This window comes from Carassius auratus, chromosome 14 (genome assembly GCF_003368295.1).
Source record: "Carassius auratus strain Wakin chromosome 14, ASM336829v1, whole genome shotgun sequence".
In the NCBI taxonomy this organism is placed as follows: Eukaryota; Metazoa; Chordata; class Actinopteri; order Cypriniformes; family Cyprinidae; genus Carassius; species Carassius auratus.
Genome location: NC_039256.1, coordinates 21992383 through 22013201, shown reverse-complemented (window position 1 = coordinate 22013201; position 20819 = coordinate 21992383). Strand labels below are relative to the sequence as shown.

At 36.2% G+C, this 20819-nt stretch overlaps 3 protein-coding genes across 3 annotated transcripts; 2 read left to right on the top strand and 1 right to left on the bottom strand.

Moving 5' to 3' along the window:
• Positions 1-2061: 2061 nt before the first annotated feature.
• On the bottom strand, positions 2062-8897 carry LOC113114023 (SUMO-interacting motif-containing protein 1-like). Its single transcript, XM_026280706.1, has 10 exons — positions 8553-8897; positions 4994-6226; positions 4069-4319; positions 3773-3842; positions 3501-3664; positions 3275-3367; positions 2959-3090; positions 2660-2804; positions 2477-2561; positions 2062-2348 (listed from the first exon to the last, which is right to left on the bottom strand). Exons 1-10 carry the CDS (start codon positions 8679-8681, stop codon positions 2125-2127), a joined length of 2526 nt encoding a protein of 841 aa, XP_026136491.1. The 5' UTR covers positions 8682-8897; the 3' UTR covers positions 2062-2124.
• A 2431-nt stretch (positions 8898-11328) lies between these two features.
• On the top strand, positions 11329-18014 carry mmp17b (matrix metallopeptidase 17b). The gene is made up of 12 exons (XM_026280701.1): positions 11329-11415; positions 12647-12990; positions 13945-14077; positions 14171-14324; positions 14459-14567; positions 14656-14833; positions 15425-15601; positions 15690-15816; positions 16250-16320; positions 16520-16669; positions 17259-17519; positions 17638-18014. The coding sequence occupies exons 2-12, from the start codon at positions 12823-12825 to the stop codon at positions 17982-17984; spliced, it is 1875 nt and encodes a 624-aa protein (XP_026136486.1). The 5' UTR covers positions 11329-11415; positions 12647-12822; the 3' UTR covers positions 17985-18014.
• Positions 18015-18899: 885 nt separating this feature from the next.
• Positions 18900-20286, top strand: LOC113114021 (saxitoxin and tetrodotoxin-binding protein 1-like). Its single transcript, XM_026280704.1, has 6 exons — positions 18900-19057; positions 19169-19311; positions 19409-19473; positions 19555-19665; positions 19754-19858; positions 20121-20286. Exons 1-6 carry the CDS (start codon positions 18941-18943, stop codon positions 20174-20176), a joined length of 597 nt encoding a protein of 198 aa, XP_026136489.1. The 5' UTR covers positions 18900-18940; the 3' UTR covers positions 20177-20286.
• Positions 20287-20819: the final 533 nt, after the last annotated feature.

The following is a 20819-nucleotide window of genomic DNA, read 5'->3' as shown; positions in this document are numbered from 1 at the left end:
AGAAAAGATGTAAGACAGTTTCAGTATCTTTTTACAAAATGTACAGGATTCAGAAAGATCATTTTATATCTTTTTAGGAACCCATTTGTTGGGTAAATATTATGTATAATTTTAAAGTATATTTCAAAAAGTTGTTATTAATACAGTATTTATTGGTATAAGTGCAAATCAATCTCCAATTAATATTTCCAAAATGTTGGTTCCAAAAATATTCATTTCTAGGTGTAGCAGGGCAGAGAACCAAGCATCTGAAGAACTTATTATTACATTTTCTATCTTTTATATCAACTCTGTTTAACAAAACCTGTTTTTTATCCATTGATTGCTTATGAGGTTCACTACTACCTCTCAAGAGTCTCAACAAACCTTCTGGAATTGCATCAAAGACAATACTATACTCCCGTGGAGTTATTGGAATCCCAAATATGTTTAAAAATTCAGTATATGGCAGTAAGTAACCCTCATTATTCATCAGTTGTGAAACCATTAGAATATAATTTTTAATCCAATTGTCGTAGAAGATCGATTTATTTGTATATGTCAGTCACAGCAGAGCTTGACTTGTGTATTAAGTCTTCCTATGACGCGTTCAGATAATGATGATGTATGTAATAACATGCAACCACTGGAAACAACAAACATTTCTTTTTAGTTTATTTATACTGCAAATACTATTTATTTCAGAATTATGAGGCTGATTATGTACAAACTGCAGATCAATCCGTGACCCCGCTGTTCCTAATTCAATCTCTTTCCACAAGTTATACAATTATATAAATCATGAAGTTTAATTTGGAACTGTAACTCTTTCAAAACAATTATTTTGTAAATCCATCCATTTTGACAGTTTCAACAGACTTTTTTTATTTAATTTAGAATTGTACCCTATGACTTCGTACATGTTAAGGCGTAAAGCTTTGTTATGCATTGTTAAATGTTCTTGTTATTGTTCTGATTGTATGTCAGAATTAAAACATTCAAAACTATTCTATAATTTAATTTATTAAAGTTTATTAAAGTTTTCTGAATATTTTGGGAATCAAATGTCTATGAAATGAATTGACCATGATTAATTGTAATGTGCCTGTAACATGAAATATGAATTGACAATTATGGGTACAATTGCAGCACAACTAGCTGAGGTTGGCTCGATTCATTTCATATTCAAAGCAGTTAACACTTTGGCTTGTTGACTTATACTTTTACAAGAGATACAGATACAGAAAGAGCAGGAAGAATAAAATAAAGAGATAAAATAACTGTGGTGCTCAGAAATGTTATCTAGGTAAGCAGCTCTTTAGGATTTGAGACAGTCATTCTTATCCTATCAATTAATTCCTAATGTTGTCTAATATGTTTTGGAAACAACATGTTCTTAAAACAAACTGATGTATTGTTTGTATGCAAGAGATCATTTTGTACTGAATGTGCAGGAAATTTCTGTTCTAGTATTATTGTAAAGCAGCTTTGAGCTATTCTTTTGCCATCACTTTAATAATTAATAATAAATATGTGAATAAATAAGTAAATAAATAAAATCCAAATTTTCTTGCTGTTATGGGATTAAATAAATTATTATTTGGGTACCCAGAATTTGGGCAAACTATTCTTTTTCTGTACACAAAACCATATAAAACTTTCATTGTTTTATTCCTAAATGTAAATGAAATGCCACACAACTTCTTGAAAATCTTAACAGTCTAACAGAAATCCCACACACTGATATAGTATGTGACTCATGTTTCAATGCAATGTTTAAAAGCAATTCCCAGTGAAGGTTGCATAACTAAAACCTTGTTTTAAAATATAATTTGCAGGCTATGGGAGTTTCCGTTTCTGGGATTCTACTTTTGTTAGACAATTATTTTAATGTAAGGCTTATTTTTGTCTGCCACAAATATATATATAAATATATACACACACACTAAATGTTGTAAAAGTAACACTGGATATTATGTAACAGTTATGTGCTCCTGTAGATGATAGTAAATCCATGGGGAGAGCATAATACTAATACTTCTACTGCTCTAGATTCGCTTGTGTAGTAAACAAACACACAAATTGTATGAAAAAAATAATTTATTAAAAAAAAAACACCATAAAAACAAAGCTATTATAAAAGGTTTAATGACTTGAAGTAACACTGGACATGTCACTTATATGTTCTTGTAGTTGGGATAGTAAATCCTGCATTTCCACAGGAAGAGCATGGCCGATGTCGTCCACTGCACGTGACACAAAGGCGCCTGTTGCCTCTAGCACTGCTGAGCATTTCACCTGATCTTCCTGTTTCCAGAACGGAGCATCTCTTTTATCAAAACGCTTTGTGATGGGGCAGCGTAGATGACCTGGGGAACACAGGTTTTAAAAAAGGTCATTTAAAAACTACAATGCTAACCTTATTACCTGTCTTCTTTGTTATGCCTTCTTATGTCACATCTGAAAAAGCGGTGTTAGAACTTGTTTGCTACTGTACCTGTCACAACTTCTTCATAACTGAGCATCAGCATCCACAGAAGCTGAAGGAGTTCATCCCATTTCCTCCACTTCTCTGCTCCATCCTGGCACACCATGCAGGAAGAGCACATGAGTTCAGCTGTTATGTAGAATAAGAATGCAAAATGTTGATTTGTAATAAAATAGTGCAATGACACTTTACAGTGGGGTCCGGGGCCAAAGTGGAGCTTTTGAGGTAGTGTAGCAGCAAGTTTAGAGACACGGGCTGAGAACAAGTCTCATCCAGCAACAGCTTCAACAGCTCGCATCTCAGCAGCTTGCTATCCAGAGTCCTCAACAATAAAAGTCTAGCACACACAACGAGAGAAAAAAAGCATAATTAGACATACAAACAGCAGCAGATCCTCTTCATTCAATAAAGCTCTAAAGATTCCAATATGTAAAACAGTGCAAGCACTCATTAAACTGAATCCGTTTTTTATTTTTTTATTTTTTTTTTACCTTATCTGCCTGCATGAATGCATTGTATTAAGACAATTGAAGAGTTCTACTGAAATCTTTTCTGAATTGTAGGTGGGGTTCTTGTCCACCTCCAGGGCCAATGTTAACATCCTCTGAAGAGATAATACAATCCTGTAACAAATGAAGTAAATGTCACTATTTAGCAAAGACAGAATGAACAATATAAGTATTTTTGTAACATTGATAATGTTAGATCATTCTTGCTAAATAACAGTATTACTTCTCTGATTAATTAAGACTCCAAACTTTTGAACGGTAGTTTATAATGATAAAAAAAAGTTGTCACTTCATTTACTTAAGACAGTTGTCCTCTTTCTTTGGATATTCCACTTCTTTTGAGTGGTTCACTGACTCCTTTGCAGCATTCATCAACCAACTTATTATATCCCTAAGAAAAGGAATACCAATAATAATTACATTAAATGAAATAATTGTTAAATAAATAATATTGTGCCAAATTAAAAACCAATCGCAAGTGTTCGCTTTAAATAAAAGCTCCAGCAATAGAGGGTGTAACTCACTTGACTTGCCCAAATGTTTCATTGCCACATGAAAGCATCTTCTTTGCAACCGACTGATGAAGACACTGACTCCTGACTTTAAAATGAAAATCATCTTCTAAAACCTGCAACACGTATTGGAGGAGCAGGTACTGGACCTCCGTCCGCAACCTATTAGTGTCATCCTTAAGACAGGAATAATGAAACGTTGAACATTGAAAAAAATTAAAGCATGACTTCATTTTCAATATTACTTTATAATGCTTTTCTTTTTAAGTTCCAAATGTATCTACCTGTTCTTTCATAACTGACTTCATCAGTTCCCAATCCCATGGGACTGTGGAAGCATCCACAGGGTGGTATCTTAACATACAAAACAAACAGCTTATAAAAGTTAGCATGAATAGTAAGTTCCACACATTGATTTTTTTTAATGAAGCGGGTGGATATTTCACATTTTGGAGCACATGCACATCTTACCAGGCTACATTTCTGATTTACACGTGACTTTTTCATGAAAACTTAAATTGTTCATAATCCCATAGCTGTTTTGAACCAAGAAGCTAAGTACAGCTGTGATTTCACTCACCTCTGAGTCTTCATCAATAGGTTAAAAGCCTCTACGGCAAAAACATCAGGGCTTTGTGGGTTTAAGAGTATCCCCCTGAGCAGATGTGTCGTAATATCCACCGGTGGGTAAAACCGAGGCTGAATGAAGTCAAAGAGCAGCTGAAGAGTGCCTTCTGGGTAATTCTCCTCAATGGTGCTGTAGACCAAGCTAAGGCTCTGACGGCATAGAGGCTCAGCGGGACCATAGTGTTCATCTTCCTCATCATCATCCTTTTTAAAACAGAAAATGACTGACTGAAATCTATTTTGCAATGGATATTGTAGGATATTTACAAATGCTATGATATGTTCAGGGTGAGACTCAAGGGAGTGTCTTGCTGCAATTTTAGTCCTAAGAGCTTAAGTAAACACAAAAGACCGTATCATTCATGTTAAAATTATGTATACACTTTATGTATAAGAATTTAAAGACAAGCACATTATCAATAATGTGTCTATTAAACAGATACTCCACCCTCATGCCGTTCCAGAAGTATATTACTTTTTACCCTTCAGATGAACATGAAGACTTTTTGAAAAATATTAAAATATCTGAAAAGTAGATATGGGACCCCCAAATTTAATGATGCAAAAACCACATAACGTGAACTAGAACGTGGACAATGATAATCTATCCTACCCCAGTTGATGAATCAATGTTTTCTGAAGTGAAACGTTAGTTTTGTGTAAGAACCGATGTGTGCATGTTGTGAAACACAAGAAGTGACAGTGCTTTTGCATCTCTTCTCGCGTGAGTTTCACATGGCTTGTTTTTCTAAAAATCTTGTTTCTGTTCATCTGAAGAACAAACATCTGGAACTGCACGCGTCAATGATGAGAGTGTTTTAGGGGATCCCTTTCATTCAGTCTATTTAAAAGTCAATGTGCATATCAAAACATCTTACCATGTGTGGAACCGTTCCACTCATGCACTGATTCAGCTTTTTGTACTGAGTCAGACAGATTTGTTGTCTATCCTCTGTGTTGTTTTCAGAAAGATCTGACTGCACATTATCCAGCTCATTTTCATTGCTGTCATCGCTGCTCGTCTCCCAAAGCCTGATGCGAGGGCTTTCTAGAGATCCATCACCTAAATAATTTCTCTTTTGCTCTGTTCTCTCTGGAAAGTTTGGTGAGGAAGGCTGAGAAATGAAAATGCTACTTGGTGAGCTCAGCGTAGACAGATCAGGTGAATGTGCTGCTGTGTCACTGGCAAGAATCTCTGTGGATGTGGGACTGTTGGGTTTACTGTGATTAGACAAAAGTTCAGGGCTCCAGGGGTGCGATGCCCTAGATGAGGTAGGTATGGAGGGGGACGAAGGCTTGGGATGAACCTGAGTATGTAGGTCCTCATTTTTGCTGATATTCATTGTTTCACCATCCTCTTTTAATGAAAGTGCATTGGATACTGATGCAGTATGAGTAGCAGAGGGTAGCTCAGAAGTTTGAAATGACTGTTGACTGTTGTATGTAAACAGATGATTATTATCTTCAGACTTATTGGATGAATCAGAGAATATAAAAGCATCTACCTCACTGGGACAGTAATATGGACTGTCAGGATAAGGAGAGAGAACAGTGTCTTCCCATTTCTGTAATGAGTAAAGATTGTCTTCTTGGTCTGCTTCTGTGCTGCAGACAGCTGGTGTACTAAGCTGCGTGTTTTTAGTGTTCTGTGATACATCTGCAATAAAGTCTTTCAATACTTGAGATTCATATTTGAACAGATTTTTACTTTTATCATTGGACCTGCAATGCTCCAAAGAGTTATCCCAGCTCAGCTGCCCAGGCGGCAAGCTTGAATTACAATTTGTGCCCTGATGCAAATAATCTTCTGTTCTTTGGAGCATGTCTGTGAGAGTGTTCTCCTGAATGAGTGACCCTGAACTAGCCACATCTTTGCCAACACTGGTTTGAGATTGTGATTCTGGAGCTTTTCCAAAAGATGCCGGTGTTACATGCACTTTCATGTCTCTGCTTTCTACTGATGGCAAAGTCGGCGATGGTTTCTGTACATCAATATCATCAGAAGGATCATCTTCACTCAGATCTATAACGTCTAGGGAGGAGCATGTATCTTTTCTTGAGCACCTTTGCCATGGAGAGATGAAGTTGTGGCCTGTGATATCAATGAGGACCTGGGACAAACAAATAATGAATAAAGTAGGTCAAACCAAAAGAAATAGTGATGGATGAATATGGACATTTCTATGTCTTATGCCAGTACTGATAACTATGGAGCAGGTGACTGATGGCCAATATGTAATGGATACCAAATAGACAATATCAAGGTTAAATATAATAACAACGGTTACCAATACTCCTTGAAGGAGTTCCTATTTTTCAACAATGGCTGACTGCTTTACATTATCGTAGGTATTACATCACTTTGTATGCAAATAAATACATACATAGATATTAAACTTTGATGGAAGTTTAAATAATTCTATTAGCTTACTTATTATAGCTAATTCTATTAGCTTAGAGAACAAACACTAGGCGAGCTCAGCTGAGAAACACAGTTTCCAGTGTTGCTAATTACTACTAGCCTACCTTTTCAGTTATTCCAAAAAAAAATTCTTACAGTGTATCTAACTGAACAACAATTATATATACAAGATAAGATCATGCTGTATCATAAATGTGCATTTATTATTGACCAATTGGAACTAGAAACTTAAATGCACATTTGATGTTTGTACTGTTAGGCATCTTTCTCCAGCTTCAGGATAATGTGCTGCTTGGCTGGCTAGCTGTGGCTTGGCTGGCTAGCATCTCAATGGTTTTTGTGTAATTTAGATGAAAATATGTGCATTTTTATCATCTGAGTCACTATACAAAAGTTGTTAAAATCTAAATCTAGGATGGTTGAGGATTGGCCAATCAGAATCACTTATTACTGGGAGCCGCGTGATAAAATGTACATAGCCTCGTGCCTGTGTAACTGGATAATAGCAAAAGAAACTCAAAATATTTCAGTAAACTATTCACCAGTACATGTTGGTATTTATTTCTAACACCATGGAAAGTTAATAGGCTTTATGGTTATATGTAACAATGTAATGTTTTAAATGGGCATTAGTTGGTTTATCGATTAACATAGTTTTAATATCAAAATAATTGAAATAAGAAATCTGAAATATATAGGCCTAATAGGGGTGTCGCGATATACTGACGGTAACCATGATATTCAGATTCGCTAATCTTGAAAAACTGAAGGACCACATTGCTTCATTAAGCTGTGGCCTAATGGTTAGAGAGTTGGACTTGTAACACGAAGGTCACAGGTTTCAGTCTTTGTGCTGGCAGTAGTTGTTGTAGGTGTGGGGGGGGATTGAATGAACAGCGCTATCTTCCAGCCTCAATACCCATGGCTGAAGTGCCCTTGAGCAAAGCACAGAACCCCCAGTTGCTCCCTGGGTGCTGGATATATAGCTGCCCAGTGCCCACTGCTCCGGGACCGGGTGTGTGTTCATGGTGTGTTCACTTCTCAATGCTGTGTGTGTGCACTTGGATGGGTTAAATGCAGAGCACCAATTCTGAATATGGGTTACCATACTTGGCAAATGTCATGACTTTCTTTTTCTTTTTAAACTCTGTAAAAGAGCCATGCAGTCAATGCCTCATCTGCGGTCATTCTTCAATATGGTTCATTAGTTAACATGTATAAATAACACAATGAACAATTTCCACAGCATTTCTTAATCTTAGTTCATGTTAATTTCAGCATTTACTTAGGCATTATTAAAATTACATGTTTCTAAACATTAATGCACTGTGAACTAACATGAACAATGAATGACTATTTATATTAACATTAACAAAGATTAATAAATTGTGTAATAAATGTATTGTTAATTCATGTTAGTTATACTACGGGGCCGTTGAATGCTTGAATCTGATTGGCTGACGAACGTTCTGAGGCGTGCAATTATTTTCTTTGAAACGCACGGCGAACTTAGTTCCAGGCAGCTCTCCTGACCGCATTACAGTTCTATATTACTTTGCATAGTTAACAGTAACTATGTTAACTATGCTAATATATCTAATATCGTGACACCCTAAGCCTAATATACAATCAAATATTATTTACTTGTATCTAAGTATAAATTATATTTATTACATTTTTATTTTTGAAGGTTGTTGTGCTCTGTAAAGTGATATATATCTAGGAATATATTTTATCTATTTGAAATATCTCGAGGTTACGTCACCTGTGCGCGCGCCTACGTCTCCTGCAGGCTGCGGCCACGGGTTCGCGCGCCATGTATAAAAAGCAAAAACCACGTGCCGTTGGAAACAAGAGGAAGTTTATGTACACTTTAAACAACTATTATTTTTACATATGAAGGTACTCATGTTCTGCATAGTTAATAATAAAAGTGCAACCGGCTAAAAAAAATAAGCAAAAAAATGTGAGCCTGATACAGAAAAAAACTTCTTGAAATAATAGGATAAACTTACAGGTGTGACTGGCAGCCATTGTGCTCGAATGAACGGAACTGCATCTTCTTTCTCTTCATTATAACTGCTTACGACCTCTAAATCAGAGTCGTCGTCACTGCCCGAGCTGACACAAATAATATCCTCCATAATCCTGCCTCACCCTGTCCCATTAGTCATTGTCTGTGCTGACAGAGCACAGTCTTGAACACCAAAAATAGTTCGTCCAGGAAATAACATGAATCGGGAAGTTATTGGTGTTTGCTATTGCTTTCAAACAAGCCTCTACGAAAACAAATAAACACGTAGGTAAATGTCAATATCAGTGTCACAGAGGTGGACATGTTTTGGTTTATGGAGGAGGAACTTCCGCAAGTGAAATATTTGTCGGTTAATGCGGAAGTGTGTTGGTTTAGTGGATTTACGGTCCACAGCGATTAGTTTATAGCTCAAAATGCTTTTGGTGCAGTACGCAGCCATAGATAGACGTCAGGCAACGATACATCTGTTTATGAGCTACTCTATTATTGAGTGTCATAATGTATCTACCTGATAATCATATTGGTTTTGTCTCAGTATTTTTGAACATGGGGATGTAGCTCAGTGGTAGAGCGCATGCTTTGCATGTATGAGGCCCCGGGTTCAATCCCCGGCATCTCCACTTTTTATGCTTAATCATTTGTTTACAATATAAACATAACTGTTATCGAAAGTCACATAGATTTTTATATTACTCTGTCAAATCGATTGACATATTTATCCATTTGTGAAAAGATTTTTCCGGACAACACAAGCTATTTATTTTAAGAGACAATATTTAGAGCATACAGTATAGGCTACTTATGGTATTAGTTAGATTGCTTAATTATGTAAAATAAATTATTTGAAATGAATAAATGACTAGTTTCGTTTTGAATCTTTTGAATTGATGATTCAGACATCGAATACTGTACATTTATCAGTCACTTCGTCACCTAAGTTACTGGTATAATGCAACACATACAATCATCATTTGCAGCGTATCATTACTTTCAAAGACCCAACATCAGAGTATATATCCAGACCATACATTTTATCCCAATACTTTCGTTATTATTTAATGTTTGTAACACAGAGATGTAGCCTGAGCCTGCTGTGTTCCTGTTTGTGAAGCTGTTTCCAACATAAAACTTTACATGATAAGCGCTGCTCTCTCTTGATCAGCGGCTGCACAAAAACAGGTTTAAATATAATGATGTGATTGTGATTTCAAAGGTTTAATAGGCATAGCAGAATCACCATCATTTAGGAATAAGATTGCGTAAGTTTAAATCGTGATCTTTTCATTGATTAAACGTGTAGTTATACAATAGGCTACACATGAGCCTTATAGGCCTATGTATTTTTCTAGGCCATGTCTTATATGTGTACAGGACCCCTAAAGTAACCCAAACCCCGGTCCGGGCGCAACCTTTCTCTAAACAGAAGGATGAGTGACTAACTGGGAGTCTGTATTTTGTGGTATTAGTCAGAGGTGACCATTGTAATTCCAGTGTCATTCTTTTTGAGAGTGAAGCTTAGACCACTGTAATGGGCACACAATGAATATCTGTATTGCAGAGTTCCTCTAAAGGCATCTCAGTTGTCTTGGAGACCAAGAAGTTCATTAGGTATTCTGTGGCTCTTGATGACTCTCTTGTTGAACACATACATCCATTCACAGATAAACTTCCTGCCTTGAGCATCTTTCTTAAAATACAGTGAACACATCTGCCCTGGGCCACACGCTTTGACCGGTGGGTCAAAATCATCAACCAGACAAGACGGCAATAATGCATCCTTTACTCATGCTGAACACTCTCTCTGGAAAGTTTTTGTCAAATAAGTAAAATGCCCAGTATAAGTAATTTTAAAGCTATTAATAGCGGTTATATCTCAATAAGAGGGAGCACTGAGGTGATACAGTTTTTGCAGTTGACAAGTTATACTCTGAGAAGTTTACCAGATCAGGAGGTCAAGTTACACTATAAACATTCAGCACACGCCTCAGTTGCCCTTGTAAGTATGCTTTTCCAATCCGGCTATTCCCTTGGGACTCCCCACAGTATTATCCAGCGAAAAAGTCAGATAGGCCATCTGGAAATGTGCTTTCTCTCTTGCTTTCTGCCATGATGAACAAGTTATCCCCTGCACAAAAATCCCAGGATTTCATACATTTATATATGTGCCAACAAACATTTACATTTAAATACAGAAATTGTCACAAAGAAGTTGTGTAGGCCTATTTCAATCCGATATGACATATAGAGGACCAGACAGCACAATGCATTTAGCTAGATCTGTTCAAATCTTCGTTTTAATTTTTTTTTAATCCTTCCGTTAAGAGGATTTAATCCCAACATATCCACAACTACACACAAGGCCAAAGATAAAGTGAAACCCTAATCCGGTAGTTGACTTAGATCTCACATTTAAGGATCCATATATAAATATGTAAGTGTTCATACTGTATTCAGAATCACATTAGTGTTTCCTCCATTAGCAGGTGATGAAATCTATAAGACATTTGAGTGGTTTGAGCATGAAGTATAGGAAATTTGACAGAGCGTGAATGGACATGTGCAACTAAGTATGTCTCTAAATCTCCTCGCTGGATATAAAGAGGATTTTTCACACTGGTATCTTCCAAGCACAGAGAAAGAGTGAGCAAATGCCCGATGCACTTAGCAGAGGAGGGTGGGTACGTTATTGAGGGGGTATTAGAAGTCTATTGTGTGAGTGCAGAGGCAGAAGGGGTGGGGGGGGATTTGAGGAGATGAGAGGAACACATCTGTTCAGGAACAGAGAAGGAAGGCAGCGGGACAGAGCAGGCGAGTGCAAAGCAGGAACGAAGTTGTGAAGCAAGGTAAGCACGTCCCATTACAAATAGCAACATTCATTACATAAACTGTAACTTTTTGTAAGTTTTCCTTATTGTTGTAGAACACTGAAAACTGAATTAAAATTATACTGTTGAATGAATGCAGGCATGTAATGCTTTTTCGTGTTTGCTCATGTTTCTGGAAAATGTTTAGCTTGAAGCTTTTGAAATCTTTTACCTGCATCAAATAAAACATAAATCCATTTACAGTTAAGCCAGAAGTACAAAGACTGATGTTTTTTCTTTCTTGTTATTTCTTGTTCGTTCTTGTTTCTGTATTATAGTCATATCATGTAATAATTGTAAATGATAACAGTATAACTTCATGTAGCCTACATAATGCAGATTAGTAATTGATGTCTATACAGAGTTTAAAACATTCTAAAATTCTAGACATATCATTATATTATAGAGTACAGAGTATTGAGTACATGTCTTCAGATCACATGTAAACAGAGCAAGACAAACAAGCTGATATTGAATATGAAACAAATGAAATTATAATGCTGAAACCGTTACAGTACTTTTCGCCCAAAACAGTTAATAATTTAATATACTGTTGTTATTAATACTGCTACTACTAATAAAAAAAATACTTTTGAGAAGTTAAGATTGAGAGATTGAATAGCATATCATAAATGACATGCCGATGTCAATACAAGAGTTTCACAATTTGAGTTGAATTACTGAAATGAACTTTTCCACGACATTCTAATTTATTGAGATCTCTTCCCCTTTTTCCCGTCAGTCTCCCTCCCCTTCGTACACTGTCCTCTGTATTTGTCCTCTGGCAGTTTTCCTTTAATTCCATTATTCCATAACTCTTCTTTTCCATGCCCCATTCCCCTTTCCCTCCTACTCTTTTAACCCGCCGTCTCCCATGTTGTCTCATTCCTTTAATGAAATTGCACCTGCTAATTTAATTAAAGCTTCACATCCTAGTCACATCCATTGTGCTTGTCAGCTTTTCCTTTAAAATGAAACACATAAAACCTCTGTAACCTCTTCATTTGTTTCTCTTTGATACTAGCCATCTGCAATTCAATCATGCAGCTTTACAACCAAAGCAGTCGGCAGTGTAGCAAAGTAAATTAGTCTCACATTTATGAGATTGTGCTAGTGATTTAATTTATCTTCTTATATAAAGTTGTTGTTGTTGGTTAGAATACTCTAGAAAACAGTCTTGTATAATCACCACTGCAAACTGCATTTACAGTGCTGGAATCAATCCCACAATTCCTCAACACAAGAGAGGCCACCATCTCTGATTCGGCAAAGATGACGTCATTGAAATCACTTGACTAAGGAGGACCGGGATTTGCATATCTCTATCAGCTGTATTTTTACATAGTTCTATTCTTCCAAGCATATGATATTATATACACTCTCAGTATGATGGAGATGTTTTGGACAGCGGTTGTCTTCTGCATGTGTGGACGTACAGTGGAAGTTTATGGAACAGGTGATAAAGATGCATTGCCAACCACTTTGGCGAGCACGGTTACGTCTACTGTTTTACCCACTGTCTTACCCACAGAAGATGAGAGCATCAAACTTGTGGTGAGAATGTGTTTGGAGGTTTTACATGACGTTTACATGCAGTTGGAAAAGATTTTTCAGTGTTGTAGTGTTCCATTAAAGGTCAATATGAAATTGCTTATATGATACCCTATATGCTTCTTAATGTGAATGATTCATTTGTGCACATTTCCTCAAGTTTATTTACATAATTTTTAAGAAAAACATAATAATCTGTTCTGCCCATGAAATGAGTTTGCATTTTTGGGGACATCACACTCCCTATCACTAATTTGTTGTTAAATATCCTTGTTTTAATTGTCATGTTATAGAACTAAACATAGTTGCAAATGGCATTTTTATATTGCTTTCATGGTTAATTTGAACACTTTTCAATGCAATTAAAAAAAAAAAAAAATATATATATATATATATATATATATATATATATATATATATATATATATATATATATATTGTAATCTAAATTAATTTATTTTTTAATAATTAAAAATGCAGAATGTGCAACTACTGTTCAAAAGACTGGGGTCAGTTCTTTTTAAATTGTTTTTGAAAGGAGCATGCTTACCAAGGCTGCATTTTTTAAATCAGAAATATCCCATTAATATTGTGAAATATTATAACAATTTAAAATCAAATTAAAATTTTCTAATAGAGCATATTTTAAAATGTAATTTATTACTCTGATGGAAAAGCTGAATATGCTGCGTAGGTGCTCAAGCAACCTTATTATCAGTGTTGAAAAGATAAAAAGTTGCGCCATGGTCAAATAGATTTTTCCCAGAGTTAAAGTAGTTGAATTTGTCAACATTTATTTGGAACAGAATTATTTTTTTAACAGTGTAGAAATATTTATTGTCACTTATGATCAATCGATTGCATCCTTGCTGAATAAAGCATACATTTCTTTCAAAACGTTCAATGGTAGTGTATTTGAATATATCTTTTATGGATTCATGTTGTTCTGTTTGGCAGGATTGGCTCACAAAGTACGGATACCTCCCACCCCCTGATCCCTCTACAGGCCAGTTACAGGCCTGGACAGCGGTCACTCAAGCAGTGAAGAAAATGCAGAGGTTTGCTGGTTTGGATGACACAGGAGTGTTAGGTATGAAAACAATAATGTCCCCCACTCTTTTAAATCTAAATCTTATTTCTCTTCTGTTGTGCCTTTGTCTTTACCCTCACCTTCCTGTCACAGATGAAGAGACTGTTCAACTGATGCAGACACCCCGCTGCTCACTTCCAGATGATGATGACCAAACCATTCAGACATCGACACTACACAGTGATATGCAAAATCAAAGAATGAAAAGAGCAGCTTCTACCTGGACAAGAAGAAATATCAACTGGAGGTTAGCCTGATTATTTTACCAGTTGTGTTTTTCTTCCTGCTTTTCCATCCTGCTTTCACATACTTGATGGTTAGTACACAGTATCACAGCAAAGAAAAGTATTAAAAACACCTTTATTCTTTGTTTTTTCTCAGGCTGCGTTCTTACCCGGCATCCTCTAAACTGTCCCGTGAAATGATTCGCTCCCTTGTGTACTATGCACTCAGAGTGTGGGCCGATCCAACATTACTTGAGTTCCATGAGGTTCTGCTTACTTAGTAAAAGCTGGTGCTTTTGAATACTTTTGTGTTCATGTAAATTCACAGACTATGTTTTGAACTATTTCAAATAGGTGCGAGGACCGGAGGGGGCGGATCTCCAGATAGATTTCTTGCGCGGTCCCCATGGAGACGGATATCCCTTTGATGGAGCAGGTGGATCTGTTGGCCATGCCTTCTTTCCATCCGATCCAGACAGGGCTGGTGGAGTTCACTTGGATGCAGAGGAGGAATGGGCCTTCAGACAACCAGGTAATTCTGCAAAACAATCAGCTAAAGTAAAACCCATCAGGACAGTACAGGCCAATAGTTTTCATGCAATGTCCAAAAATAAAAACTTTTTTTTTTTTTTTGCTACAAGTGAATTTAAGTATTACGAATTTATATTAAAGACAAATATCTTTTTTATCTAAAGATTAGCTTACTTCTCTTGTTGTAAAATATGGGAAGATAAGCAAAATTAACCTAGTAGCCTGACATTTGATGTAAAAAATAAAAAACAAAAATAATGGTATATTAAAGGTTCTTAAAGCGTTAGACAAAATATATATTTAAGAAATGGAAAAAACTAGAATACTTTTTGTCGAGTATCATATTCTATACGTAAGGAAAATATGGAGCTTGTATTAATTAAGAGGCCAAAACTGAACAAAAAATATGCTAATTGGAGCAGTTGATTATATATCTATGGAAAAAAAGGAAGATGACATTCTGATAGCTTGTCATGTAATCAGTGAGATCTTTATAGCTAACTACTTATGTAAAATGCATATCAGTTCTCACTCTGTATCTCCAAATACAGTATTGACAATAGCCTAATTCAATGTGTGCATGTGTGCACAGCAACAGAGGGCACAGATCTGTTCACAGTGCTGGTGCACGAGCTTGGTCATGCCCTCGGACTGACCCATTCATCCGCACGCCAATCTGTAATGCGTCCATACTACCAGGGGCCCCTGGGAGACCCGCTACACTTCAGCCTGGGACACCATGACCTTCAACACATCACAGCCCTTTATGGTAACTGTCATTAAATGTCTTGTTGGAATCTCTGTTTGGCAGTTACTCAAAGTATCTCTTCTGTGTGTGTGTCTGTTTGTGAATTCAGGTAAGAGGGGAAACCATGATCCAACTGAGAAACCTCTTCTTGTGACGGAGGCTCAACTGCGTCACCGACACGGAGGTGTACACAGACTCACACATATGTACAGACACGCTCAAAGCCATTTGGACAGGTAAGAAGGGATCACTTAAACCTTTTGAATTGAACATCAAATTAAAAATCAAGCTTATATACTAATGCATGTTCTTTATTGTGACAAGTGCGGGAATACACATACAAATCTGGACAGATTTTATAGGAATAACTGGAGAAACTAATTTTAAACTAAATGACCGAGGATTAGACTTTCACGTAGCGTGAAAACGAACAACCCCAAAATAAAACATTTCTGTCATAATATGGAAGGATGATGGAAAAACAGTTGCCTATAGCCATAGACTTCCAAGTTTGTTTCTTTATTGGGTAAATTATACCTTTAAATATTCAAAGTCATGTTTCTTTGTTGTTTTATTTTTTATTAATCAAAACAAGTTTGTTAAGATGTTCGATGCACGCAACTGAAGAGAAAATCATTTATTTGATGAAATGTCTCTCTTTGTTTTAAGTTCTGTGGATCGCTGTAACACCAGTTTTGATGCAGTTACTAAGATTCGTGGAGAGATCTTCTTCTTTAAAGGTAGATACTTTTAACTAAATTACAGAGTTATTTAATATATTAACACTTCTTCCACTTTTAGTGTTTCCATCTTCTAAGTACTCTTGTTATTGTAACTATCTTTATCCATCCAGCCAGTGTCACCATATATGCAAATGATATATATATATATTTCTCTAAATTCTTATGTCTATTTTACCTTTCCTCATTGATTTTGTAGGACAGCACATGTGGAGGGTGAGCAGAGGTGGTCTGGTGTCGTTCAGGGCTGTTCCTGTACAGAGACTTTGGTCAGCTCTTCCTTCTTCACTTCCTCCACTGCGTGCGGTTCTGGAAAGACACACGGATCATGCCATCCTCTTTATCAGTGGTCAGTTTCCCAGCACAATCACATCACAAACAACTGAGCACCACACTTTTGAAAGTTATGTAATTTGAAGAGATTTATTTTACTTGGCCCCAGTGCAGAAAATAAAAATATGACCAGTCTAAATGTAAACTGGGTAAATAGTAGTAAATTACAACATGTAAATAGTAGTAGGATCCTTTTTTCACTTGGTGTAAATGGTATTGGATGTTACTAAGAGGCGGATACTATTTGCACCATAATGTATTATAGTACAGTTATAAAACAGCACATGTACAACACGGAAACACAACATCCAACTTTGGATCTGTGTTATGCAAAGAACTGGATCAATAAAAGTGGATTCAAACTCCAGTAAATCCACTATCCTTACTTTCCACACAACTATTCCTGTTGCCAGATGGGTTTTTTTGTTATATTGTCTGGTAGGCAGAGCTAGACTAAATAGCCTTTGCAACCAAAGATGGGCTATTTGCACTTAACTGTAAAAAAAAAACCTTATAATTTCACTTACATCCTTGCTATTTTATTTGCAAGTTTTCATCAGTTACACCAAAGACTTGACACCACTCTACTCAACATACATGTGCAGGTTCCCAGGTTTGGCTGTTTAAGGATCTGTCACTCCAAGAGGGTTTCCCTCAGCCTCTGTCTACTCTGGCTTCTGAGGACACAGAAGGAATGGGGCAAGGATTGCACTGGGACCCAAAGCAGGGTGTGGTGTGGGGGTCTGTGAGAGAAGATGAAAAGAAAGGAGAGGAAAGCAAAGTCTGGAGAGAGCTCATTGAAGAAGGAGTGAATGGGATTATCATGGAGAATGAGAACGATAGAGAAAGGACCGCAGACTTTAAGGGTGTGTTGCATCAAGACCTTTAGTTAAAAAATATATATATATGATGCTGTATTGTGAATATGTGTATGTGGCAGGTTTTTAAAGCACTACTGATTTTTTAATTCTTTATATCAATCAGGTTCAACCTACGTTTTCAAAGGCAATTCCTACTGGAAATTTACTCACCCAGGCTCCGCCCCTGAAGAGGGATACCCTCGGCTTCTGGCCACTGATTGGTTGGACTGCCCTCAGCCGTCCTCTTACAGCCCCGGTGACATCTCTCTGATCTCTCACTACGGTCAACAGGAGCTTCGTGAGCAGAAAGGGCAAAGAACAATCGACCAGATCATTCACAAAGAAAAAAACGAAAGAGATAAACCTCTTCGCTTGGACTGTCCATGTCTAAACAGTGCAGTGACTCAAAGTGGACCTATTTTACTACTGCCCATTTTATTTCTGATTACTGGAACTTATCCATCACTTTAATATTTTCCACATCCAAATTTACACACTCATACCCCAAAATTACTTTTTCCTTGACTTTCATATCTCTGACCAAAGGAAGTGACTAAATAGTTGGTAAAAAGATTTATAACAACTATTGTACTGAGATTCAATTCCGAGATGAAAAAACTTTATAGGGTTGTTACATACATTTTTACCAAACAACTTATTTTCCATCTCTGCTCATTCCTGTTTTAGTTGCTAAAACTCCTTTTAATGCTATCTTCAAAACCCCATGTAGTATAAAACAAACAACAACAACTGAACTGATGTTAATGATTTACAGTTCAGAGTCTGTCAGCTATAATATTATAATATTGTGCTAGAATTTAGAAGAGTTGATACATTAATATGGTATTTTGATTGTGAAGATGCGGAGAGCAAATCTCATAAAATGATCCACTGGGTTCCAAAATATGATTTATTTGTAGTTTTATTTGCTTTAAAAAAATGGACGGATGGATGGAAGGATCTGTGAAGATCAGTAAAGTGTCATTTACAGAACAAACTCTATTGTAATTAAATAAAAATGAAAATGCAATGTAAATTTGATTTAATATATTTTATGGATACTATTATTATTAATAATATATTTTAAAAACGCAATTTTTGTTTATCAATTTCCTCAATTTTCTTTTTTTTTCTTTTTTTTTACATGTACCTAAATATTATACCAATAAAAAGAAAAATAAGAACATTACTTTATTTTCACAGTTATTTGCATATTGTGTAACCTCAGGAATTACCTGTTCCATAAAGTCCACAATTTTACCCATTTTACTCATTTCGATTTACTGGCAGTGGCTTCACAAAAAAGCAAACTGTTGCATCACTTCAGGACATCCAGATGATGATATGTGATAAGCTGTTCTATATAAAGTACTTGTTCTCCAGGTGATGCAGCAGTATAATCTGAAATCCTCTTCTGGAGTGCTACAATGTCGTCTTCGGTGGTCTTGATTGCTCTTTTGGGCCTGTTTAGTTTGAGTCAGGCATCTCTGCCAGACTGTAAGGATCTTATAACACCACTAACCCTGGAGGATGACTATAAAAGTGTAAGTGCATTATATTAATATTTTATTTAGTGAATGTATTCTTTTATAGCAAATTAACACTACTAGAAATGATATAAAGGGCTTATATTTCACAATTTCTTTTCTAAATAGATCATGGGTAAATGGATCTTCCTTGAAGGCATAGCTGATCACCAGTTATTTACAGATATCTTGAAAACAGTGAACAGCTCATGGGTAGAGTTTGGCCCCAGCACTCTTGCAAATACTTTAACCCTCAGTCAAGGAAACATGCTGTAAGACTTTCCTGTTTATTCCATGTTTTGCTAATCTGAATGAATTTCCTCATTATGATGGCCAGCATTCTGAATCTGGTATCTCTCTCCCTCTCAGAAAAGGAAAGTGTGAATTTAGCAACGTCAACGGAACTGTTAAAGATAATACTTTTCATGTTAATGGTAAGTTAACAAAAGCTTATTTCAGCTAAAACTCACAGGTTCTGAGCACTAATGAATGTTACGCTGGTATTTGATCCACAGAGAATGGCACAATAACAGAGGGCAAGTTCTTGCCATCCTGTCCTGACTGTACCACCATGAGCTTCATCAGCCAATTCAAAAATGAGACCATAAAGTCTCTGTACATTTTCAGTAAGTCACAAAATCAATAGATTACATCCTCTTAAAATTATGTATACCATGACATTCTATTTACTTATTCTACTTCTTCGCTCCGCAGAGAGAGAGAGCAACCCAACAGAGTCTGACATGGACACCTACTGGAAGCAAGCTGAGTGTCTTGGATTCAAAAGAGAAACCCAGTACTCCTATGATGGAGTGACAGGTCAGTTTGGGTTTCAAGTATGTTTTCATTTGAAAAGCAACATAAATTAGTAATGATTGCGAGAAAACAGCTCCTAGTCATGTGAGATTCAGTATCACATATGTATAAAACATGATTTTACAGGCAAATCTGTAAGAAAACAAGTCCATGTCATAATTAACCACCAAATCAAAAAAGAAATCAGAATTAATTGACACTGAATTCATTGCAAAAAGATTGCACATTAAGAAAAAGTTGTTTTTTTCTTCTTCTGTTATTGCAGAATATTGTGACCGTTCATCTCACCAGAAGCCAAGTTTGGACAAATCAGATCATTAATGCATGCATACATTAAACATTTTTATGCAAACTAAATTCGTAAGGACCACCGTGACAAGAAAAACAACATGTGAAAGTGAAACTGAATAAAGAATATTTGTTATTCATTATTGTATGTGTGCGTGTGTTCAATAATAACCAAAAAAAAAAAAAAATCACATCCACACCTGTTACATGCTTTAAATCAGAAAACTAATTATTGTAAATATGACTGTGTGGTTATGTTCAGTATCTTTGGGATTGTCCTCATTTCTAAAAGCTCCTGGTCATTCTGACAAGGGCGTTTCCTAGTTGCCCAAAGTTTTGCCCTATTACACAGAATTCAAAGAACCTGTTGCATCACTTCAGGGGAAAAACAGTAGGGGAGAGCAGGGGCGAAAGTACCATTTTTCTGAAAAACTTCATTTTAAAAGATAATGTTGTATACAGAGATATATTTCTGCTGTGGCCAGTAACTCAGAGGTGTGGTCTAACAATACCAGGTGGTATTTTGTAGAAATGTAGAAAGACTTCAGTATAATTTCACTTTGAACATAAGTTGAATATTGTTACTTTCAACCCCATCGGTTGGGACGAAAGTAACACACAGGTGGGTCAAAAGTAACAACAATATAAGCTAGATTTTTTCAAGTATTCATGATTG